Raw genomic sequence first — 20,665 nt, forward strand, 5'->3', positions numbered from 1 at the left:
AGGAAAAACACCATCATAAACACTGTCCAGTACGGGCGCCTGGGTGGCTCAGATGGTTGAACATCCAACTCTTGATTTCAGCTCAGGTCATGATCCCAGGGTTGTGGGATCGAGCCCTGTATCGGGCTCTGTGCTGAGTGTGAAGCCAGCTTGGCCTCTCTCTCCCCCTGCCTCTCTTCCGCACTCATGCTCTCTCTCTAAAACAAAACAAAACACTATCCAGTAAATGGTTGATGTATCCAAAGACGATTGAGAGCTCCATAGATGTGTATGTGAGGGAATGTGTGTCCAGGGAATGTGTTGGGGCTGTATGCTGTTGCGTAGGGTTGGGAAAGGTCTGATTGATAAGAAACCTGAAGAATGGGAGGGAATAAGCCAAGTGGCAGTCTCTGAAGGAAGAAAAGTATAGACACAAGTTCAGGGCTCTGAGGAGGATCATACTGGACATATAAGTAATTATTTTAAACCCACTTAGTTTATGTCGTTGGATTTGTTGATTATCTAAAATTATTGAGGGTGAGGCCTCCTTTGTTGTTGTGTGCCGAATCTCAGTTATGGTGGATTTTCATGCTTACTACATTTGGATTATAAATTCATGTTCAGCAGGGTTTTAGCTATAAGATGAGAATGATTTTATTTCAGGCGCTCAGGTCCAGGCCTAAATGAATAGATAAATGTAGACACCAAGCTCCATGTGGCACAGGCCTATGATTGGAGATTTCTGTGGTAGTCCTTTTTCCATCTAGATCCTAGGCTGGGCCATGCAAGTTTCCTCGTGGTCCCTGGTAGGGAGAGGGTGTGGGGGAGGGGGGCATACAAAACCTACGACAAGGGTCATTCTGGTTTTATGCAAGGGGCTTCAGATGTAATTCTCTGATTTGCAAAAGCTGAAGAACTCAATTCCTTTATTATTTTTTTAATATTTTTATTTATTTTTAAAATGTTTATTTTTGAAAGTGCACAAGTGGGGGGGAGGGGCAGAGAGAGTGAGGAAGACAGAGGATCCGAAGTGTGCTCCACACTGACAACAGCGAGACTGATGTGATGTGGGGTTGTGGGGTTCAGACTCAGGAACCGTGAGATCATGACCTGAGCCGAAGTCAGACACTCAACCGACTGAGCCACCCAGACACCCGTTTTTTTTGTTTTTTTTTTTTTTAAGTTTGTTTTTTGGTTTTTGAGAGAGAGCACACAAGTGGGGTAGGGACAGAGAGGGAGAGCATCCTAAGCAGGTTCCGCAATCTCAGCACAGATCCCAATGTAGGGCTCCAAAATAAACTGAGATCATGACCTGAGCTGAAATCCAGATTCAGACGCTCAGTCAACCGAGCCATCCAGGCGCCCCAAGAACTCAATTCTGGATTACAGAGACACTCAGGCTGCTCCACAAAACCTACAGAAACTGGGCTTTTGTGTTGTTAAGTCCCATACTTTCTACTCTGGATTTTAGTTTACTCTTCTTGTTTGACCCTTGGGATTTCCTTCTTTTGGGAGCTCAGCTGTGCATGTAAAAGGATATCCTTTATCTCGTTTTTGAAGCAAAAGGGTTTTCAGATCATTAGTCATTATTCCTGGAATCAAAAGCCTCTGTTGGAACCACTATCTTATCGAATTGCTTTGTAGTCTGCTTTTATGCACATCTGATTTGATATATTGATACATTAAGTATGCTGATCCATTCTCCTTCCCTGAATAAATGCTACTTGGTTGTTTTCTTAGTGCAGCTGACAATGCCATTTGCTAATATTTTGAGTAAAAATTTCTGTGATGGATCTTACTTGTTTCATGGACTGATTTGAAGTAGCTTGTCTTTTTGTCTGGTTAGAAATAATCTGAGAAAAAGAATTATTTAAATTTGAGGAAATAAGTATGACCTGCCTCTCAGATTCCCAGTGTATTTCTCAGCTATTATTGGCTGATTTGTTCTTGTCTAATTTCTAGCAGTTTTTATACTAATATTTCAAGAAATTATTTTTTAAGTTTATTTTGAAAGTGTGCACATGAGCATGAGTGGGGAGAGAGAGAGAGAGGAGAGAGAGAATCCCAAGCAGGCTCCTCGCTGCCAAGCACAAAGCCCAACATGGGGCTCCATCTCATAACTGTGAGATCATGACCTGAGCTGAGATCAAGAGTCGGATGGCTAAATGACTGAGCCTCCCAGTTGTCCCCAGAAACTATATTGTTACTGCTTAGAAAAGAAACTCTTTTTTTTGTACGTGATTTTTTTAAATGCTTGTTTATTTTTGAGAGAGAGAGAGCAAGCACAAGCGGGGGAGGGAAGAGAGGGGCACAGAGGATCCAAAGCAGGCTCCATGCTGACAGCAGAGAGCACGCTGTGGGGCTCGAACTTCCAAACCGTGAGATATGACCTGAGCCGAAGCCAGCTGCTTTACCAGTTGAGCCATCCAGGTGCTCTTCTTTTTTGTACATTATTAAAGCCATGATGATTTCTCTTTATTTGGCTGTAATGCTACAGGTTTTATTATGGAGCCTTTTATTTCTCTTAGTCTTGTTTTTAGAGAAGTAGATTCTCCAAAAAATATTTTCATTTTTCATATCATAGTGTGCGATATGAATTCGAATGCGTGTTTTCTTAACAGTGAGAAATTATTATAGCTACAATTTTATCTCATTATTTCGAAAATGCTTTACTATGTTTTCTTCCATTCTAGTTAAAGAGAATAGAAATCCCAGAAATATGAGTCAGTAGTCATTTTTCACGCATAGGATTTCTAGAATTGGAATAATTACACATTGTTTTGTGATATTTTTGGTATATGGTAAACATTTTCTGTGTTTAAATATTCTCAAAGAACATGTATTTTAGTTCTGAATCTTCTGTTAAAAATTTCTTGTCTTGGACCTTTGTACTTGGATAGAACACAGAGATTTGTCTCATTATTCTCATTTTTAACTACCTTTTCTCATTTTATCTCACAGAACCGTTGATGTCAAACTGCCGCTTGGTTGTATAAGGTTTTACTCAGCGTTTTTAAGAGTGCTCATAGTTAGATACTTTGTTTCAGTAATTCCTTCCAATGGAGAAATACGGGCTCTGCACATTTTCTGTTTGCGTTTTTATATTGGTTTTATTTATCCACAAATTTACGTATACTTTGATATTTAGGAAAATAACTTTCATTTAATGTTTTTAAAAATATATTTGTAAGGCGACCTATTTAAAAGTACTTCAAGTTTGGGGCGCCTGGGTGGCGCAGTCGGTTAAGCGTCCGACTTCAGCCAGGTCACGATCTCGCGGTCCGTGAGTTCGAGCCCCGCGTCAGGCTCTGGGCTGATGGCTCGGAGCCTGGAGCCTGTTTCCGATTCTGTGTCTCCCTCTCTCTGCCCCTCCCCCGTTCATGCTCTGTCTCTGTCCCAAAAATAAATAAACGTTGAAAAAAAAAAATTAAAAAAAAAAATAAAAGTACTTCGAGTTTGATTTTAACATGATTATATACCTTTTGCATATAATTAAGTCAAAGTAAGTAACTTCGGATTTCTGCTTTGCATCGTTTCTTAACTTTTACCCTCTGATAGTGTGTCAACAGCTATTCTCATCCACCCCAGCTACTTTGTCCTATTTAAACTCTCTCTTCAATAATTGGTCATCCCGCTCTTTGGTTACATCGTCGTCTTCACACTCTGTATGCCATTTGTAAGTTTTTTGCAAGTTTGACAATAGGGAAGGAAAGGGGTTTCACGTGAATTTGCTGGTGAATAAACCCAGTTGACCACCGTCAGCTGAGTGTGTAATGGTTCGGTTACATACGTTTATCGGAGGTAAACTCTCTCTTTAAGCCCTTTCTGTGAACATTTACTTTTAGCAGAGCTGTTTGCAGAATTTCCTTATCATTACCATCTCTATTATTTGTATCCTCTTTTCTGGGTCTCGTGCAAGTTCCTGTTCTTGAGATCCGTGTTCTCCAGTTCATGTGGCATTAGATGTTTGAAGTCGGTTTGTTTTCAGACAGTGTGTAGTCAGTACTGTAATTTGTCAAGAGTTGATAATCATTGCAGCCTTTATTATTCTTCAAAAAGTGGATGAACTGTTCTTTCAATTTGGCTTGTGACTTTCTAGTTCGGGATTCTGAGTGTTTTCTGTTCCTAACTGCATTGCCACTTTTGCACCTGAAAACTCTTTCATTTGCCCTGTACTTTGTTAACTCATTCTTGGAATTGATCTTTACCTGTTTCTACTAAATACAATTTCAACCTAAAAATAATACTCCATGCTTTGATATGTGGACTTAAGGTCTTACTTGAAATGTGGGGCAAAGTTCGTCATTTAAATGGATATTGTGGTATTGTGATTTTAAGATATAATTGTTCATTCACATGACCAAAATATATTTCACATCTTTATTTGGTGTTTGTCCAGAGTTCCCCAAACCCTTGGAATTTCTTAAGTGTTGAGAATGATAAAGGTGTCTTTTGTTATGTGAATGGACACACCTAAAGGTGGTTGTGAAGGTAGAGGGTTGGAAGTTCAGTCCCAATCCCTGACCTTGGTGGAAGGGGGGAGGGGCTGTAAATTTAATCCGTGGCCAATGGCCAACGATTCAGTCAGTCATATCTATGTAATAGAGCGTCCATAAAAACCCAGAAGGCCGAGCTCACAGAGATTCTGGGCTGAAGATCACGTGGAGGCATGAGGACTGTTGGTGCTTTGGGAGGGGGCATATAAGCTCCGCCCCTTCCCACATCCCTTGCGCTGTGCATCCCTTCCATCTGGCTGTTCCTGAGTGCTAGCCTTTTATGATAAACAGTAATTTAGCAAGTAAAATGTTTTTCCGAGTTCTGTGGGCTGCTCTAGCAAATTAATGTAACCGAAGGAGGGGTTTCTTAGGACCCTCAGATTTACAGCCAGCTGTTGAGAAGCACAGGTCACAACCCGCAATTGCAGTTGGTGTCCTTAGAGGGGGTCATGGCGGTCACTCCCATCGCTAGCTGGAGGTCAGAGGCACAGGGCTATGACTGGTGTCTGACGGAGGAAGGGGCTGCAGTCTAGGAGGACTGAACCCTTGTGGAGTCTGATGCTATCTCTGCACACACAAATGAGTGAATTCTTGCACACCTGCCGGTGTCTAAGAATTGCTTCTTGGTGTGGGGGGACCTCCCCGCCTTCCTGCACACATTGAAATTGGGTCTAGGGACCAGTTTAGATGAGAATCCACCTAAATTGTCACCTTTGTGTAACATTCAGGGGGTCCGGTACTGTGAAAATATTTGTGGGCCTTGATAACAAGCAAAGTGTTAAGGAAGCTCGGCCAGTTCTCTGCCTCACTTTCTATGTTGTCGTTCTATGCTAGCAATGCTCTTATTTCCTTCTTAGTGGAAGAGAAAGCCAACACCCACCTCCTCCTTGGCATGTGCTTAGACACCTATGCCCGCTACCTTCTGTTCTCCAAGCAGCCGGCACAGGCACAGAGGATGTATGAAAAAGCTTTGCAGATTTCTGAAGAAATACTAGGAGAAAGACACCCACAGGTAAGGGAGGAAAACAGAGAGGGGAACTGTAAAACAAAGGTTTAGAATTTCCGGGTGTGAAATGCCACCCTCGTTGGGAGCAGATCAGCAGCAGATGCTGCTAGGTGCTAGGTATTCCCTCCTCTGCCTGCCCCCAACTGCTTGTTTCCTAAAGGGGGTGAGGGACACCTGGCCAGCTCAGTCAGTAGTGCACGCCGCTCTTCATCTTGAGGTCGAGAGTTTGAGTCCCACATTGGGTGTAGGGATTACTTCAAACAAACCAAAACGAAACAAAACAAAGGATCTGAGACCTCTAATCGGTTCTCCAGAGCATTCTGCCTGCATTTTGGTTCACCCAGCAGAGCAGCCTTTATAAAAGGTGGGTCTAACCAGGCACCCATGAGCTTCCAGGCCTTGAGGGTACATGGCACAGTATTTTGTAATAAGGAACATTAGTAAGAATCATTAAGAGGAACAGGTTAATGCATGAAGATTCTTGTCTCCCTCACCGCATAGGTAAAATGCCAGGGGAAGTTGGGGGAGGGGGGCAGAAAGGAGAAAGGGACTACATTACAAAGTAAAAACCACAGACATAGAATTAAACCAAACCGTGCAGCGCTGTTAGAACAGTGAACACGTTGAACTTTGGTCTTTCTCGTCTCTCACATTAAATTCTTAGAAGGAAGAACTGGACCACTTGTCAGAATGCTTGGTACCCCCAGCACAGGACACAGGCATTTTAACTGGACTGAACACGTCCCAAGGTTCAGGTCGATGGGCAGGGCAACTTGTTGGGCTGTGAACTCTCTTCAGGAAAGGGATTTAGGTTAGAGTCCCTTTAATGGAATATTATTGAGGAATAAGAAGACAAACTTGGAATTCAAACCACCAAGTGCTAGAACTGAGGGGAGGGGGTAGGGTCTGCTTCTCTTAGTACCAAAATTTTAAAAACTCTTAGTGGGAATCTTCCTAAATCAGTAATATATGTGGTTCTTCTCGATGAGTCTCAGAGTCACCAGTAGGGATGACGTTAAATAAAGCCCTGGAGGCTGGCTTCTCAGGATTACCGAACCAGGAGATCGTTACAGCTTCATCTTGCCATTTAGTATTTTTTCTTGGTACTTCTAGTTTGATGATTAGATTAATAAGTCATATCCTGTTCCCTACTTGGTAGATTTGTATTGTTTTCCAGAGAGCCAAACTGATGCCGTCCCCCATACAATGTGAATGATATACGTGTTTGTTATATATATATATATATATATATATATATATACATATACACATATATATATATATATATATATATACGCATATATATCAGTTTGTTAAAGGCTGATGTCTTTCATGTTTGTGGAACGTGCTAGGAAACGTGAACTCTTAAGCATATATCCACAGTTTACCAGACTCCAAATTAATGTTAAATCCGTGTGGCTGTTTTTTAAAAAAATGGCTGTTTTTTCTCTTGTGTGTAGACCATCGTGCTGATGAGTGACCTGGCTACCACCCTGGATGCACAGGGCCGCTTTGATGAGGCCTGTGTTTATGTGCAAAAGGCATCAGATCTGGCGAGACAGATAGAACATCCTGAGCTACACATGCTGCTCAGTAATCTCGCTGCAATTCTGATGCACAGAGGTAGGGGGCAGTGGAAGCCCGCCGGGCCTGCTTGAGGGAAGGGGTCACTGGATTTCTGCAGCTGTGAGACGGTTGTAGGGAGGGCGAGGGGCAGTCAGGAAGCTCCGGGATTCAAAGGCTGGCTGAATGTACTAAAAAGGATGTGTGTTTGGTTGAAGTACCATTGGGTTCAGTTCATGTAACTTGTGTCGTCCTGCACTAGCCCGTCGAACACATGGAGCTAAAGAAAATTTCCATCAGCCACGTGTTCGGCTGATGGAGTCGGGGCCCCAGGGCACCGGAGGGCCCCTGGCCCTCGCTGCCCTGGCGCTCTACAGCTAGGTCGGCTCACAGCCTCTCCGAGCGAGCCAGCGTGTCACAGGGGCTGAAAGGAGGCAGGGCCAGCCTGTCACTTAATGAGCACACAGCAAGTTAGACCTGAACTGTCGCTAGTGCTTGCTCTCAGAATCTTTCAGAATCACTTTGAAAACCTACATTTCTCTTTATTCTCCCTTCTCTCTGGGTTATTTTAGAACGATATGCACAAGCAAAAGAGATCTACCAGGAAGCACTGAAGCAAGCAGAGCTGAAAAGAGATGAGGTTTCTATACAGCACATCAGGGAAGAGCTGGCTGAGCTGTCAAGAAAAAGTAGACCTTTCACTTAATTTTATGAAGCGCTAAATCCCTTTTTGTTGTAGGGAATTTTAAGTAACAGTGGTTATTCTAGTCTCAGTGGCACCCAAATCAATGGCTTAAACCCTTTCTCCTTGATATTCACATCTCGTCAGTTAGCTGTGGTGAAGGACAAGTTGTACGCACTGCCGCTTTTGTTCTTTAAAGGAAAGACGACTTTCACCCCTGGCTGATGTTGACCTCTAAGGACAGATGTCAAGTGATGCTTTCCGTCGTAACGTATGGTGTGGTGCTGTCGTGCTGGTCTCAGTGTACCTGTAGATGGAGATGGGCCAGTTGGCCTTCGGGGTGGGTGTGGTGATTCAGCCAGGCATCTCTATCCTACGATTTTGATCCATTGATTTGCTATACCTTCTTTTTGATTTTGTCCATATCTGGAAGAACAGAACTGTCTCATGGCAAAGGGGGATTATGGTGAGTTATTTTTCTTATCTATTTCATGAAGCTCAGTGTGGGACCTAATGCATAATGGAGCAAAAGCATTGTCGTGGTTTGTGCCAGCGCCCAGCATGAAGTTTTAAAGTAGGAAGTAGGCCCTTGAAAATACACCCGTTTAATTATAAATCAAAGTAAACTGTATGTCTTCATATCTGGTTCTATAGGACTATGAAAGAGGGGGGAAAAGGAAGGATATGAACACTTGTCAGTGCTGTTTGAGGACTCCGCTTCCTTTGCAGCCTAGGTCCCTGAACAGAGTCCTCTGCACGTGCCCAGGCTGCACCCCCAAACCTTCTGTCTCAGGGTCGGGCCTTAACAAGTGTAATATGTAAAATCTCCCCAGTAGTTCTCATATGTTCTGCTTATACAGTGGAAGGATCACTGATCTGGATCTCAGTCCTGGCTTCTCGAGTTTGGGTCTCAGTATCCTCATCTGTAAGTAGGAAACGAATGAGATTGTCTCGTAGCCATGGGAGAATGTATTTTGTCCGATGACCCTAAATGAATAGACTACTACTGTGTTCGAAGAGCCTTATCACACTGCCTCATAGCGTATCAAGTATATACATACAAGATAGGTAGATGGAGGTTTTTACCTCAGAAGTGTTGCAAAGAGCCCCTGGCCTAGGGCAAAGGCAATTTTTGTAGGTGCCATGAAGCAGCACTGTTATTGTTGGTAAGCCTTTGGGGGGTGGGGGGTGTGAGTGGGAATGGTAAACAGATATTTTTGTTTCTGTGTACATACTATTGGAAGAATCCTTTCATAATAAACTAGAGACTCTACAACAACATTGTATGTATTCCGTAATCTTTGAGTTTCTCATAAAAAATAACTTACTAAATAAGAAAAACAAAATACTAGAAATCCTGAGGTCCAGATCCTCCAGGATTAGACTAAGACGCAAATTTTCTATTTTGCAGATGTAAATTTCTTCCTGCTTTCTAAGCTCATCTCTTACCACCCAGCTAGCTCCTTTAATTGAGTCTAATGAGAAACTAGAATGTAAATCAGATTGAGTTTCAGTGCGACCCAGTCTTAATTTATTGGTTGGTGATTTTTGAAAAATTACCGTCAACTAGCGGACTACTCACCTACGTGGAGAATGTTTTTGCTTTTTCACAATTGCAGGGGTTACTGAAAGTAAGGATTGTGACTCCAGGTTTTATTTAAGAATTTTTGAATCTCCACAGTGATTCCGCTTACGGTCCCGTCCTGGTGCTGGAAAAACTATAGGTGTTTTCAGAGAGACAGTCTCTTCCTGTGGGTGTCTCCATGAGAGTTCATTTGCACAGTTGTAAAACAAGGTAGCAGGGCAGGAAGGCCGACCCCTTTGCCGACTGGTCTGAGTTCAAAAGTAAATTGTTAAAAAGAGCATAGTTGAAATTTTTGAACTGTCACCAGCGTTTTCAGGGCATAAATATTTAAAAACTGGAACCCGCACACCCAAGTTACTTCCCATGATAAACATGCGCTGGAGATCTGGCTGTCAGAATGCTGCTATGAACAGTATTGGGAAGACTTTAATTTAGATCCTGGGGTGCTAAAAAAAAAAAAAAATCATGCAGAAGGATGCAGCTTTGGAACACTGAAATCTCAGCCTGCAAAGAGTGTCATGCCTTGGTTTCAGCCGACTTCAAGTCCTCTGTCACTCTCGGGGCTGTCTGCCGTTTCGGTCCTGCCGAGGTGGACGTCCTCCCTCCGAGACGGTTGGCTCCATAGGTAAGCCCGTGAGAGGTCTGTCCTCTCGTTGTTCTCAACTAAGAAACAGTCCTGGACCTTCTCTCCCGTTCTGAACTCCAGGTGGTGGCGGATGGCATAGGAAAACACATACGCACTGCGAGGAGGGGGCGAGGGGGGAGCACCACTCACTCTCGGGTCCTCAAGGAGAGCTGTGCCAGTAACAAGCTAAGCTCTGAGCCGGCTACTCTCAAAGACTGTGCTGACTTGGAATAGCTCAAGACCTTCAGGGTCATGGAAAAATAATCATGATCTCTTGGGTCAGCTGACACAGTAGATTATTAACAAAGTCTCAGACATTACGAGCAGCAGAAAACTGTCAATTAGAACATTTAGTTACGGTCACTAACCTGCTCTCAAGTTTACTGTGAGGACTTCAGGTCTAAGACAAGAGTAGAATAGTAGTAACAAGAGTGAAGGCCTTAACCATGTAGGCAAAGGACTGAGCCTGTGTCCTCATTATTAAAATCGGGATCAGACACCAATGCTGAGGGTGATGCGAGGATCTCGTTACAAAGGAGGCAGTCAGTGGTTCCCATACACCTGCTTTCTGTAGAGGCTTGCATACTTTTGTTAAAAAGTTGAGATCTACTTAGAAGTCCATGAAGTGCTCACGTGTATCATCCCGAGAGACCTCTGCCTCTCCCCTTTCTCCTCTTCAGTGGCATCCTTCCAAAACAGTATCCACGTGCCGCTGAAGGATGCTGCAGCACTATGAAGTCGTAAAATAAAATAATCTCACAGTTCAATAAGCAATTATTAAGGGTGAAACTGACCCCTTCATAATTATTTGCTCCTTGAGATTCGGTGAAAGATTCACCAGTAAACTCTTGCCCACGAGGAATCACGGGGAGAGTAAGAGTAAGCACTGGCACATGGGGAAAGGGAAGTGAGCCTTCGGGATACACAGCACAAGGCAAAGCTAAGAGTCAGATTCTGTACAGATCATTACCTTCTAACTCAACCGATAATACAGAGCAACCCACTCCTCTGAAACCTGAGACATCAAGAGCCTTAAATCACACATCATCTATGTGGCTATGGACAGGGTAGTCCAATTTATTTCGAAACAAAAGCTCTGTTGGGCTGCATCAAATGCAGGAGAAAAAGAATATTTAGGGCCACGGTTAAGTTACCAGTGTGCATAACAGTGAGGTATGCCTCAAATAAGCCTTTTGTTTTTAAACTTTAAAAACTGAACTATAACATACCCATGCAGTAATATTTTTCAGTGCCACTAATTAAAAAAAAAAAAAAAAAAAAAAAATTAAAGCCTGCACTGGAAATTGACAGTATGGCAGAATTTTGTTTCTCCTACCTTTGACCCAAAAACGTAATGTACAGATTTTATATAGGGTCTGTGTTAAAAATCTAAACATTTCCACAAGATTTTAAACATCGCTGGAAATCTGAATTTAGAGGAAACAAAATTGGATAAAAGTACAATGCCCGTGACAGCCAACATTATGTAACTGGGCTGTATGAGGTTGTTGAGAAGGCAAGGGTTAAAAAGATAGGTGCGATGTTTTTTTTTTGTTTTAAAATTACCCCCCCGAGTTGATGCGCTGATTTGAACATAAGTACACCAGATACTACAGCAAGGGGAAACACTGCAAAAAAGGTAATCTATTTACAGAAGAGTGATTTAAAGACATTATGGTTTTCTTTACAAACAGATGTAAGAACAAGAATTGTCACTTTTTAAAAACTCTACATTTCAACCCTCCACTATTATTATAATCCACCGAACTGCCCGTGTCGGAGGCAGTCCCCCCCGGCCCTCCCCGCCCCCCCCCATTTGACTCTCCAAATTTCCATCATTTCTTCATCTGCGGTCCAGGCTCTCTTAAAAAGTCTCTGGGCACAAGTCCTAGGACGAAAGGCTTTTGACCTGCCATTAAAAATGAAACCGCCAAGAACGAGAGCTCCCTGGCCCACACCCTGGCCCCACCGAGACCCCTTCTGGGTGCGGTTCAGTCATCGCTATCCGACAGCGTCTCATACTGTGCAGAGAGCAGCGGGGCAGGCTCTCGCTCCCAGATCCTGCTCTGCTGGTGAGGAGCCGCTTGGTTCACGGAGGACGGGGCACACGCGATCGGGGTCGGTGGCGTACTGCTGAGCATCCGCATAGTCAGAGGGTTGTAAGGAAACTGAGTCGAGCCTGACAAAAGAAAAACTGTTTTCACTGTCATGAGCACAGCTGCTGTTCCCTACAGCTTCCACGGGGTGGAGGGAGACACGATTATTCTATTGAAATGGTCTTGTGACACCGGTAGCCGAATGAAACACAGAAGGGCCAGGGTTTCACCATGTAGACTGTAGCCTATGGTAAGGCACCAATCGGTGAGAATCTAGAAGGGACGGAGGACACGAGTAAGTGCAAGCTTAGGGTTGCTAAGTCCGGAAGTGGAAGCTCAGGGCTGAACTTTCAGTGAGTTCTAGAACCAGGTGTTTCCATGGAGAATCCAAGTAAAACTGCATATTAAGCTCGAAGAGTCTGGTTGCACCAAGAACTCCTGGACTCTTAATGATAAATGCAGCAGTACGTGCTCAGAGGACGAGGGGACAAGGAATTGCAGCAGGTCACAGGGCAGCAGGATGCAGGTCAGCTGCTGGGTCTCTGGGCAGATTTAAAAGGTACAAGATCTGGAAGAGGGTATGTGAACCTAACGACAGCACTGCTACCTCCTGCCACTTTCTAGATTGGTCTCAACTGTCCCCAGAAAGCCTCTTACAGCTTAAGAAACTCTAAAGACAGAAAACATAGCCATTTTATCAAGGGATTTCACAAATTAAATTCCTTCCCTAAGAGAGGAAACAATCACTGGTTTAGAAGTTGTCAAACTAGAGCACAATCACTTCGCATGTGATGTGAGTTTTATGAAGCAAAGGCCTTCAGTTATGCTGACGATATCCATAGAAAATTTATATGTAAATAAGGGGGAGAGCACATTTCAGACATTTTCCACTGACGTACATGTATTTAACTCCTAAAAGATGGCTCACGATTCTCTGAAACCCTTAAATCTACACCAGGTAATCCCAGTTTTATTTAAACAAAAAAAAGCAAAGCCTGTTCCCTTTCAAGACAACTAGTATTGTGGTTATTAGATTTGAGAAGAAAGCTTACGAGCAAGCAAGCACAAAAAGGAAAACATTCATAAATACCCTAGAACACGGTTTTTCATCAGTTTATATAAATATAAGTGAGCCTGCAATAGAGATGGCTTTTTACACTATCTCCATTTCTTATTTTGATTTCTTAATATTTCCCTAAGAACCTTCTCTAAGAATGTCTATAGAGAGGCTAAGGGTGAAGCCTGGGAGCGGCCCTTCACTCTCAGGTGTGGTTCCCGGAAGAACTGAAATCACAGACTTCGTGGCTTTGCAAATAGCAGGTGCTGGCTCCCAGCACAATACAGAAGTGGGGGGAATGGAGATGTTTTCATAGCTCTTCCTTTGTTCATGGTAATCAGACCTTACATTCTGTAAATTTTTAAGATTCCATGCATTCAGTGTCTGTTTTGGAAAGTGGAATCCTACTGATACAATAATGGAAACTGAGGTTTCCAAAGTTTGATTTTAGAAGTACTAGCCAAGGCTTTGATAAAAAAAGGACTTTACGACTCCTTTTCTAGCAGTAAGTTCCTCACCTGTTGAGGAGGGCCTGTCTTCCCAGGCCCACCCTGGTGTCTGCCTGTGGTAATCCCCTTCTGAATGTACAGAGGAGACGGAAGAGGGCCTTTCAGTTCCTAAGAAGCCTTGCCCAGGGATGGGAGATTTAGATTTCCTGCTGTTTGACTTGCTGATCAGCTTTGGTTTGCAAACTCCTCCTAAAAGTGAAATAAATTAACTCTTGACATGTAGTAATTATGTTCTCAACTTAAAAACCTACCCAAGTGCTGATGGGTTATATGCCGCTGAGAGAAAGCGGGAGGATGGCAGGCGGTGCGAAGAACCCAGATCCTAGGACCCAGTGAAGCTTCAAAGTTAGTACTTAAAAGCCAGAATTTACTTGTAGCAACTAAAGCAAAAGGGGTATGTCCTCATGCCATCAACTTGAAAAACATGTAACCAAGGAAATTAAATTTCTGAGAGGAACATCATTTCTTTCCGGGTCTTGGAGCACAGAAACTAAGGAAATTAAAGCAGGTTGACGAAAATCTTAAATCCTAACTACCTCCTTGCCTGCCAGTTTAAAGAGAAGCAGAGGAATCTGTACACCACCCCAAGGAAATTTTATGCCAAAAAGCGTGGAACAGAAGCCCCTTCGTGGCCATGCTACTGGTCCCCAGCAGAAGCTCAGCAAGTCTTGGCGGCCTGTTGTTCCAGGCTCCGGTATACAGAAGTTCACAGGAGTGGGATGCCCGACAGGGCTCTAGAACAAAGCATGGAAATGATGTCTGAAGAGAACAGAGCCCAGGTGAGCAGCAGACGTGTTCCACTGCCTCGCAGAACCTGAGACCTCACCCTGCCCCGAGTCCCACGGCGCCCAGAAAAAAGTGGGTAGAAGGCAACTTCAACCCCTTCAACTATCTGCACAGAAAAGAAGTGCAAGTCCTTGATGGTCAGGAAGAGAACAGAATGGGACGAGGGGAAAAGATGCTTCTGGAAGAGAAACTTCAGAATACACAAAGCCAGTTTGGGCTCCTTTGGTAAAGAACAGATCATCATCAAAAAGGAGAGGTGGAAAGCTTAGGAAACAAAATACGGCAAGGATCAGAACAGACACGACAAAAAGGGCGTTAGCATGAAAGGAAAATGTGAGCTAGAGTAAAAGCAACACATGAAGATGACTGAAATAATTAGATTAAGATGACTAAAATAACTAGAAGGTAACAGATCTGGAGGACAAAGACTAGCTGGCAAAAATGTAATTGTCTTTTTTGAGATGGATAAGCCCAACAAAAGAGGCAAAATAGAACATTTCCAGGAGTGTAGAAATCAACCTGCAGGTGCAAACAGCCTCCCTGTGGTCAGGAAAGTGACACAGCACGAACGCCAACATACTAATTAACTTATTCAAATTGAGGCAAAGAGGCTTCAGGCAGATAAAACTGTCACCTGCCAAAAAAGGGGACATCTGGCCGCCTTCTTACACAACCATTGACGCCAGGTGGGGGAAATGTAATCGTGTCTATGGAATGTTTTGAGAAAGGTGCCACACTGTCCTTTCAAGTATCAAGGCAGCAAGAAGTCATTCTTGAGCGGGAACAGTCTCGGAGGACAGTAGCCTCTGAGAGAAAAGGGAGTGTGAAAACAGTACCAAAAAGAAAGGTCTCAACAGAAGGGGTACGTGACCAGGGTTGCTTGAAGTGGGTGACCGTCACCAATGTTACCACCTTCAAATACACGCACAGGTAAATCAATACAAATCAGGAGGTAAGAGCAGAAAGGGGAAGACTGCGCTCATCCTTCAGAGCAGGAAGTGAATCCACGTTGCCATAAAATACACGTGGGTGTAAATAAATAAGAACCTCTGATCTCTTTGATCTTCTTCACCTTAGTGAGATCTTTTGCTTGAGGATAACAGGAAAAAACCCTAAACTAAACCTGAAATACCGCTGACCTGCCAGTAAGTTTTTAAGCATAAGAGATCCTAGTTCTCAAAGATTAAGAAAAAGGGGTTTCAAAGCTTAGAATCACAGTTTTTTGTGTGCTTGCTTTTATCAGGACGTATGAATGACTGGTTCTGATGTCTATCTGGCCTTTTATGTGTCCATACAGAGATACTTCTAAAATGATGCTTATCAGACAAGAACACTAGCTTTCTGGATGATGTGATCTGAAGGGTTTTTTTTTTTTTTCTTCTTCTATGGATTAAAATTCTTTTATGCTGAGCCTGTTCTTTTTATTACAATAGTAAGTCCCTTTTATTCAAAAGCAGAAAGGAACCTGTACTTGCATTACAGTTAAAATATGTCGATCCAGATAAGGACTAGATACAAAGAAAAAAAGCCAACACTCAAAGGTGACTTCTGCATAAAAATCTCCGTCCTTTTAAAATTTCTGTTTGTGTTACTAAAATGTCTGAGCAGGTAAAAAAAAAAAAAAAAAAAAACAACTAAGTAAAACCATTACAGGGGACTCTGGGAACACACAAAATGAAACGTCTTGGTGACGCATTACCACTTGGAAGTAGATTGGCGTTTTCTTGGGAAAGGCAGCAGAAGGGCACAAGAGTGAACACACTTCACCTGAATGAGGTGACGGGTCCCCTTCCTCTCTGCGGGTCTCCCCACTGGGCACAACGGAGGTGCTGGTGCCACTGGGCACCACGCCGACAGGTTGGGACATGACGACTCCGTGCTCCTCGACTTTGTCGTCAAAGCTTCCCATGAGCGCCTTCCTGATGATGTCTTCCAGACCGAGGTTACTGGCAGGATCAGCGAAAGAATGACCTCTAGAGCTAACTGAGCCTGAAAGAGACCAGCACGCCATTTCTGCTTATTTCCGAACAGCAGACGGAGAGACAGAGACCAGCGGACTCCAAACGGCCTTTGGGCCCACGGGACACACAGCCCCGGGCCAGCTGCCTGCAACACCCCGAGAGCCCACACAGGGGCGCCCAAATCCCCCAGTAGTAACTCCAGCAAATTGAGTTTTCCTTTGCTAAATGAATGGGTCCAGCCACTTTTCTTAAAGTTCCTCGGTTTTTTCTCTTTTCAGCTCCCTCGTTTCTACACTGTTCTTTAGTGGTTTTGATTCTCTTTGTTCCGTTACCTCTCCAGCAAGTGTTTAGTGAAGCTGGGCTCCCTTTTCACTGCCGCTGTCTCCTCCCCGACTACATTTATGCACACTGGAGCAGTGCCCCTGCTGGGCAGTCGGTACTCGATGGGTATCGGGTGGACACATTTTGATTCTTACCTGAGGTAGTGACTGCTGGCAGATTAAAGATCTCAGTTCCTGGTTGAGCAGCTGCTGTATTTAAACAAACATTTGAGTTAACTGAGATGGGATGATCACGTACACTGAAGGAGATAAAGTCTCAAACCCTACAGTGAAATTAACCTTTTTATTTCCCATGATCCCAACCTTATTTTTCACCAGTTAAGATAAAGAAGTAATTATTTTTTAAAAAATCAAGCAATAAAAAATTGGATGAGGTGGGAAAATCTGAACAGGAGCCATGTGCCCACAGAAGGAAGAGAGCGCTCGCACTGCCGGAGAAACAACAATAGGAAAGGGGTCCAGTTTGCCAGAGAAGAGACGCCTCTGAGATGAGCCCCAGGAATGCCAGCCAGTCTGAGACAGCCTGGCCTCAGACCCCTCCATGAACAGCATGAAAACGTGGGCTTCCCTATGCTTCACCGGGAGCGACTCCCACAGGCACAGGAGCAGCCCGTGATTTGTCATTTGTGCAGTTTGAACAACAACAGGTGGGACAGCCTGGGAACTACCGATAAAGCGCCGAGACAGAGGTAGAAGGAATCTGGGAACGTGAATGGTGTTCTCACCACAACTTCCAACTTGCTGCTGAGAACTCGAAAGAGAAAGAATAGGGAAGCAGGGTGGGGAGTGTGCCCCAGAGCAGAACGCGGAGCTCTGGGGGAGTCTGCAGCAGGATGGGCTCTTTCCCGGAGAGGAGGCCGCTCTCTGAAGCCGGGCTGCATGTGCCTGGAAACTAAAAACTTCCTTCATCGGGCAACTTTAAATTGACAACAGGAAGGAGGACAAAAATCTCCAGGAAGAACTATACAAAACCATGACCGTCTCCCCACTCATGGGTCAGGAAAACTTGCAGTAAATAAACTGAACCTGAAAAAGTGGAGTGACGAATACACAAAAGTTTCTGGAATAGAATTCATTCATTCGACAAATATTTATTAAGCATTTGGTGGAAACCTCATAAAATCACCTTCTTACTGATCAAAATGGTCAGATAAAGACGATTTCATATTTTTCAACTGGTGAGAACAATACGATCCTCTGTGTATTTTCCCTCTGGAGCTTACAGTTTGGCGTGGTACTTTGTGAGGCCGTCAGAATGGAACCACCCCCGTGCCTCAGTAAAAGTGCCAACTTCCTCGAGTCCCAAGGCCTGTGGCTCACATGCTTAACGAGCACTCCAGGCACAGGGATCGATACTCAAGTGTGAGGACCCCTGGCTTAAAACAGATGGGCACACGTGTGTGAAAGAACGTGATAACCACTCAGAAACGGGCAGGGAAGACTGACAAGGGACAGCTGTTTAGGAGGCAGACTCGACAGGAAGAGGTGCAGAGGGAGGGCTGCCCAGAAAGAAGCTAGTGAAGCCACAGTGGAGGAAGTGTGGCAGGGAAGGAGGGGGTGACGTGCTTCTCCGTGCGCAGAGGTAGAACGTTAATTCCTTTTTAGACACTTAAGAAGCCAAATGCACAAGAAGACAGAGGTCCTCAAAGGTATGCAAGTGAAACTTCATGGGAAAAGCCGAACCCCACTTCGGACACAAATCTGGGCGTTTTCAGCACACAGCTTACACCCCTGGAGCAGGTGAGAGGATTCAGAGGTTCTAGTGCGTGAGGACGGCACTGGGAAAACAGCATTCAAGGGTCAGGCAGAGCAAGACTGAGCTGCTAAGAAGACATAAAAAATGTCCAGAGTAGAAGAGAAAAAGACAGGAGAACATAGTATCTGAAAGCCAAGAGAAGAGAATATTTCTAGAAGGGGAAAAATGGCTTGTGGAAGACCAAATAAAGTAAGTTTAAAGCATTACGGTTTTTGAAGAACGAAATCACTGATGTCCTCGGTGGGAACGCTGAATTAATTGAGAGACTCCAAGGTGAAACAAAGTGGTCTCGGTTGCTGATGGCTTGGATGTCTTGGTTCTACTTCCTGGGGAAGACGGAACGTGCCCTGGGGACCCATCAGCCCACTGCTTCCTTAACACAATTCCTTAACTGTCCCTTTCCACAATCGAAAAGAGTTCCTGCGATCAAAAAATTCCCCAAGCAATTTTGTTTGTACTTGCATTAAGACATTCACGCATTTTATCCTCTGTTAAAGTTAGGGACTTGTTTCATTTTACATGTTCAGATAGAGACCTTCTGTCATTGTAAAAGCGCCCAACACAGCACCCTGCTCAATAATTAATTGCTGAATGAATGAATGAGAGAGCTACCGCCTGAGGACAAAAGAAAACAGAAGACGACACTGTTAAGCGGGCTTCTTCAAGTCACGTGGCATTTTTCTGTCAACAATTTTTTTCCCACTAAAATGAGGCGAGACCAAGACTAGAGAGGATGAGCGAAAACCCCTCAAAGATGGAACAATTCTAAACTGGCTGTTCTAGAATCGGCAGGTCTTCACGCTCTGATTCTTCTCTGCCTTCTGAGAGAATGTGAAGATGAGAGCACCACATTTTTGTTGGTGACATTTGACGCTCCGTAAGTAACAGATGAAACCCGTGATGAGACAGAAAAATGTCATAATTTTTCTTAAAGAAGAAAGGATATCTGTAAGCCTGATAGCAATGCTGGCCAATATTCTAAAACATTTATCTTCCAAAGAGAGAGTTCACAACAATAACTGACACTGGGCTCACCCTTTTTTTCTCTTGGATGTTCAACCTTTATTAATCATAAAGTGTCAGACCCAAACACACGTCCACCTGGCAGTTTGTAGTTCACAGCCCACAATTTCCTTTCTTTTGACAGGGTCGGGAGACTAGTAGATCGCAGATCACAGAAATAGAGCAGATTGCGGAAAACCCAGATCCGACAAATCTCGCCGCGTCACTGGAGGTACTTGAGGAAAAGATGGAGAAGTACGACTTTCAACCCAAAGGGAAGGTCTGGATGCCACAGAGGTTTATCCTACTGAGTATCTACCAGTGACGTGGGTGACGATGCTGTGAGTACAGAACTGTTACAAGCCAGTGAGCACACCGCCAGAGACGTGGGGTTGGCACGCCAGAGTGGGGCCACCGCCCCATGACTCACCAGTTAGGCAGTCTGCACGGGTTCTTAAACCTCCCTAGGTCTCCTCATCCGCACAATGGAGACGATTACACCGTGGAGGGTGTAGGGCCGCTGTGAGGATTAAATGCCTTGTACATGCTTCCAAGTGCCCAGAGCTATAACGACATAACTGCCTGCCATTACTGTTATTCTATTTTCACACGGTGGACTGATCGCATCTACAGATGAATGCTGAATGACTGAACAGAGATCCAGGAAGACACTGCTGGGGTAGGAAAAGTAACTGAGTGGCACAGCACGGACTTGGAGCCAGTGACTCCAAAAGTACAGCAAAGGAAAGGTACGGACCCAGAGCAGCGCATCAAGATACCCTGATATTTATGCTCGTATTAAGTGCACTATATCCTAACTGCGTGCTCGTTGCCCAACACCCTAATACAGTCTACACTCCTGAACAGTGATGCCTCTGGGGCAGAGCACACTACTCAGAACTTACTGAGAGGTTAAGCTAAATAAAGTGGTTTTCTGCAGAGGGACACTCAGAACCAGCAGTGTGAACAGCTGATGACGCAGGATATTTACAGAGAGAAGACTTGAAGGACACGCTCTGTCTTCAAATGGCTGCGGAGTGGTCATGCAGACTCGGCCCAAACGGATAAAACTAAGACCGATGGGTAAAAAAAAAAAAAACTACATGAAGAGCTAATCTGGCCCCACATTTGTTCAAAGAGAAGACGGACAGCTTCAGAAAGCAGCAAGTTCTTGCTCTCTAGCAGGCAATCTTCATGTACTGGCAGACATTTGAGAAGAAA

The 20,665-nt window shown here is 44.1% G+C and overlaps 2 protein-coding genes across 15 annotated transcripts in view; one reads left to right on the forward strand and one right to left on the reverse strand.

Moving 5' to 3' along the window:
- TTC19 (tetratricopeptide repeat domain 19) overlaps positions 1 to 20,583 on the forward strand; it is a 41,912-nt gene extending 21,329 nt beyond the window's left edge. Inside the window, exons 8-10 of one of the 2 annotated variants that reach the window (XM_040453108.1) lie at positions 5,333 to 5,487; positions 6,942 to 7,104; positions 7,617 to 9,007. In XM_040453108.1, coding sequence (XP_040309042.1) covers positions 5,333 to 5,487; positions 6,942 to 7,104; positions 7,617 to 7,750 — 452 coding nt within the window. In that variant the 3' untranslated portion in view covers positions 7,751 to 9,007. Of the gene's footprint in view, positions 1 to 5,332; positions 5,488 to 6,941; positions 7,105 to 7,616; positions 9,008 to 19,589 lie in introns of those variants that run through there. The other variant, XM_040453110.1, reaches the window with a different exon arrangement.
- NCOR1 (nuclear receptor corepressor 1) overlaps positions 10,986 to 20,665 on the reverse strand; it is a 161,019-nt gene continuing 151,339 nt past the window's right edge. For 12 of the 13 annotated variants that reach the window (XM_040453104.1, XM_040453095.1, XM_040453101.1 and 9 more), the window contains 4 exons: positions 16,822 to 16,875; positions 16,152 to 16,373; positions 13,608 to 13,787; positions 10,986 to 12,115 (listed from right to left, as the gene is read on the reverse strand). In XM_040453104.1, coding sequence (XP_040309038.1) covers positions 11,928 to 12,115; positions 13,608 to 13,787; positions 16,152 to 16,373; positions 16,822 to 16,875 — 644 coding nt within the window. In that variant the 3' untranslated portion in view covers positions 10,986 to 11,927. The remainder of the gene's footprint in view (positions 12,116 to 13,607; positions 13,788 to 16,151; positions 16,374 to 16,821; positions 16,876 to 20,665) is intronic. The other variant, XM_040453103.1, reaches the window with a different exon arrangement.

Source organism: Herpailurus yagouaroundi, unplaced genomic scaffold (assembly GCF_014898765.1).
Source record: "Herpailurus yagouaroundi ecotype Mexico unplaced genomic scaffold, PumYag 208, whole genome shotgun sequence".
Taxonomy (NCBI): domain Eukaryota; kingdom Metazoa; phylum Chordata; class Mammalia; order Carnivora; family Felidae; genus Herpailurus; species Herpailurus yagouaroundi.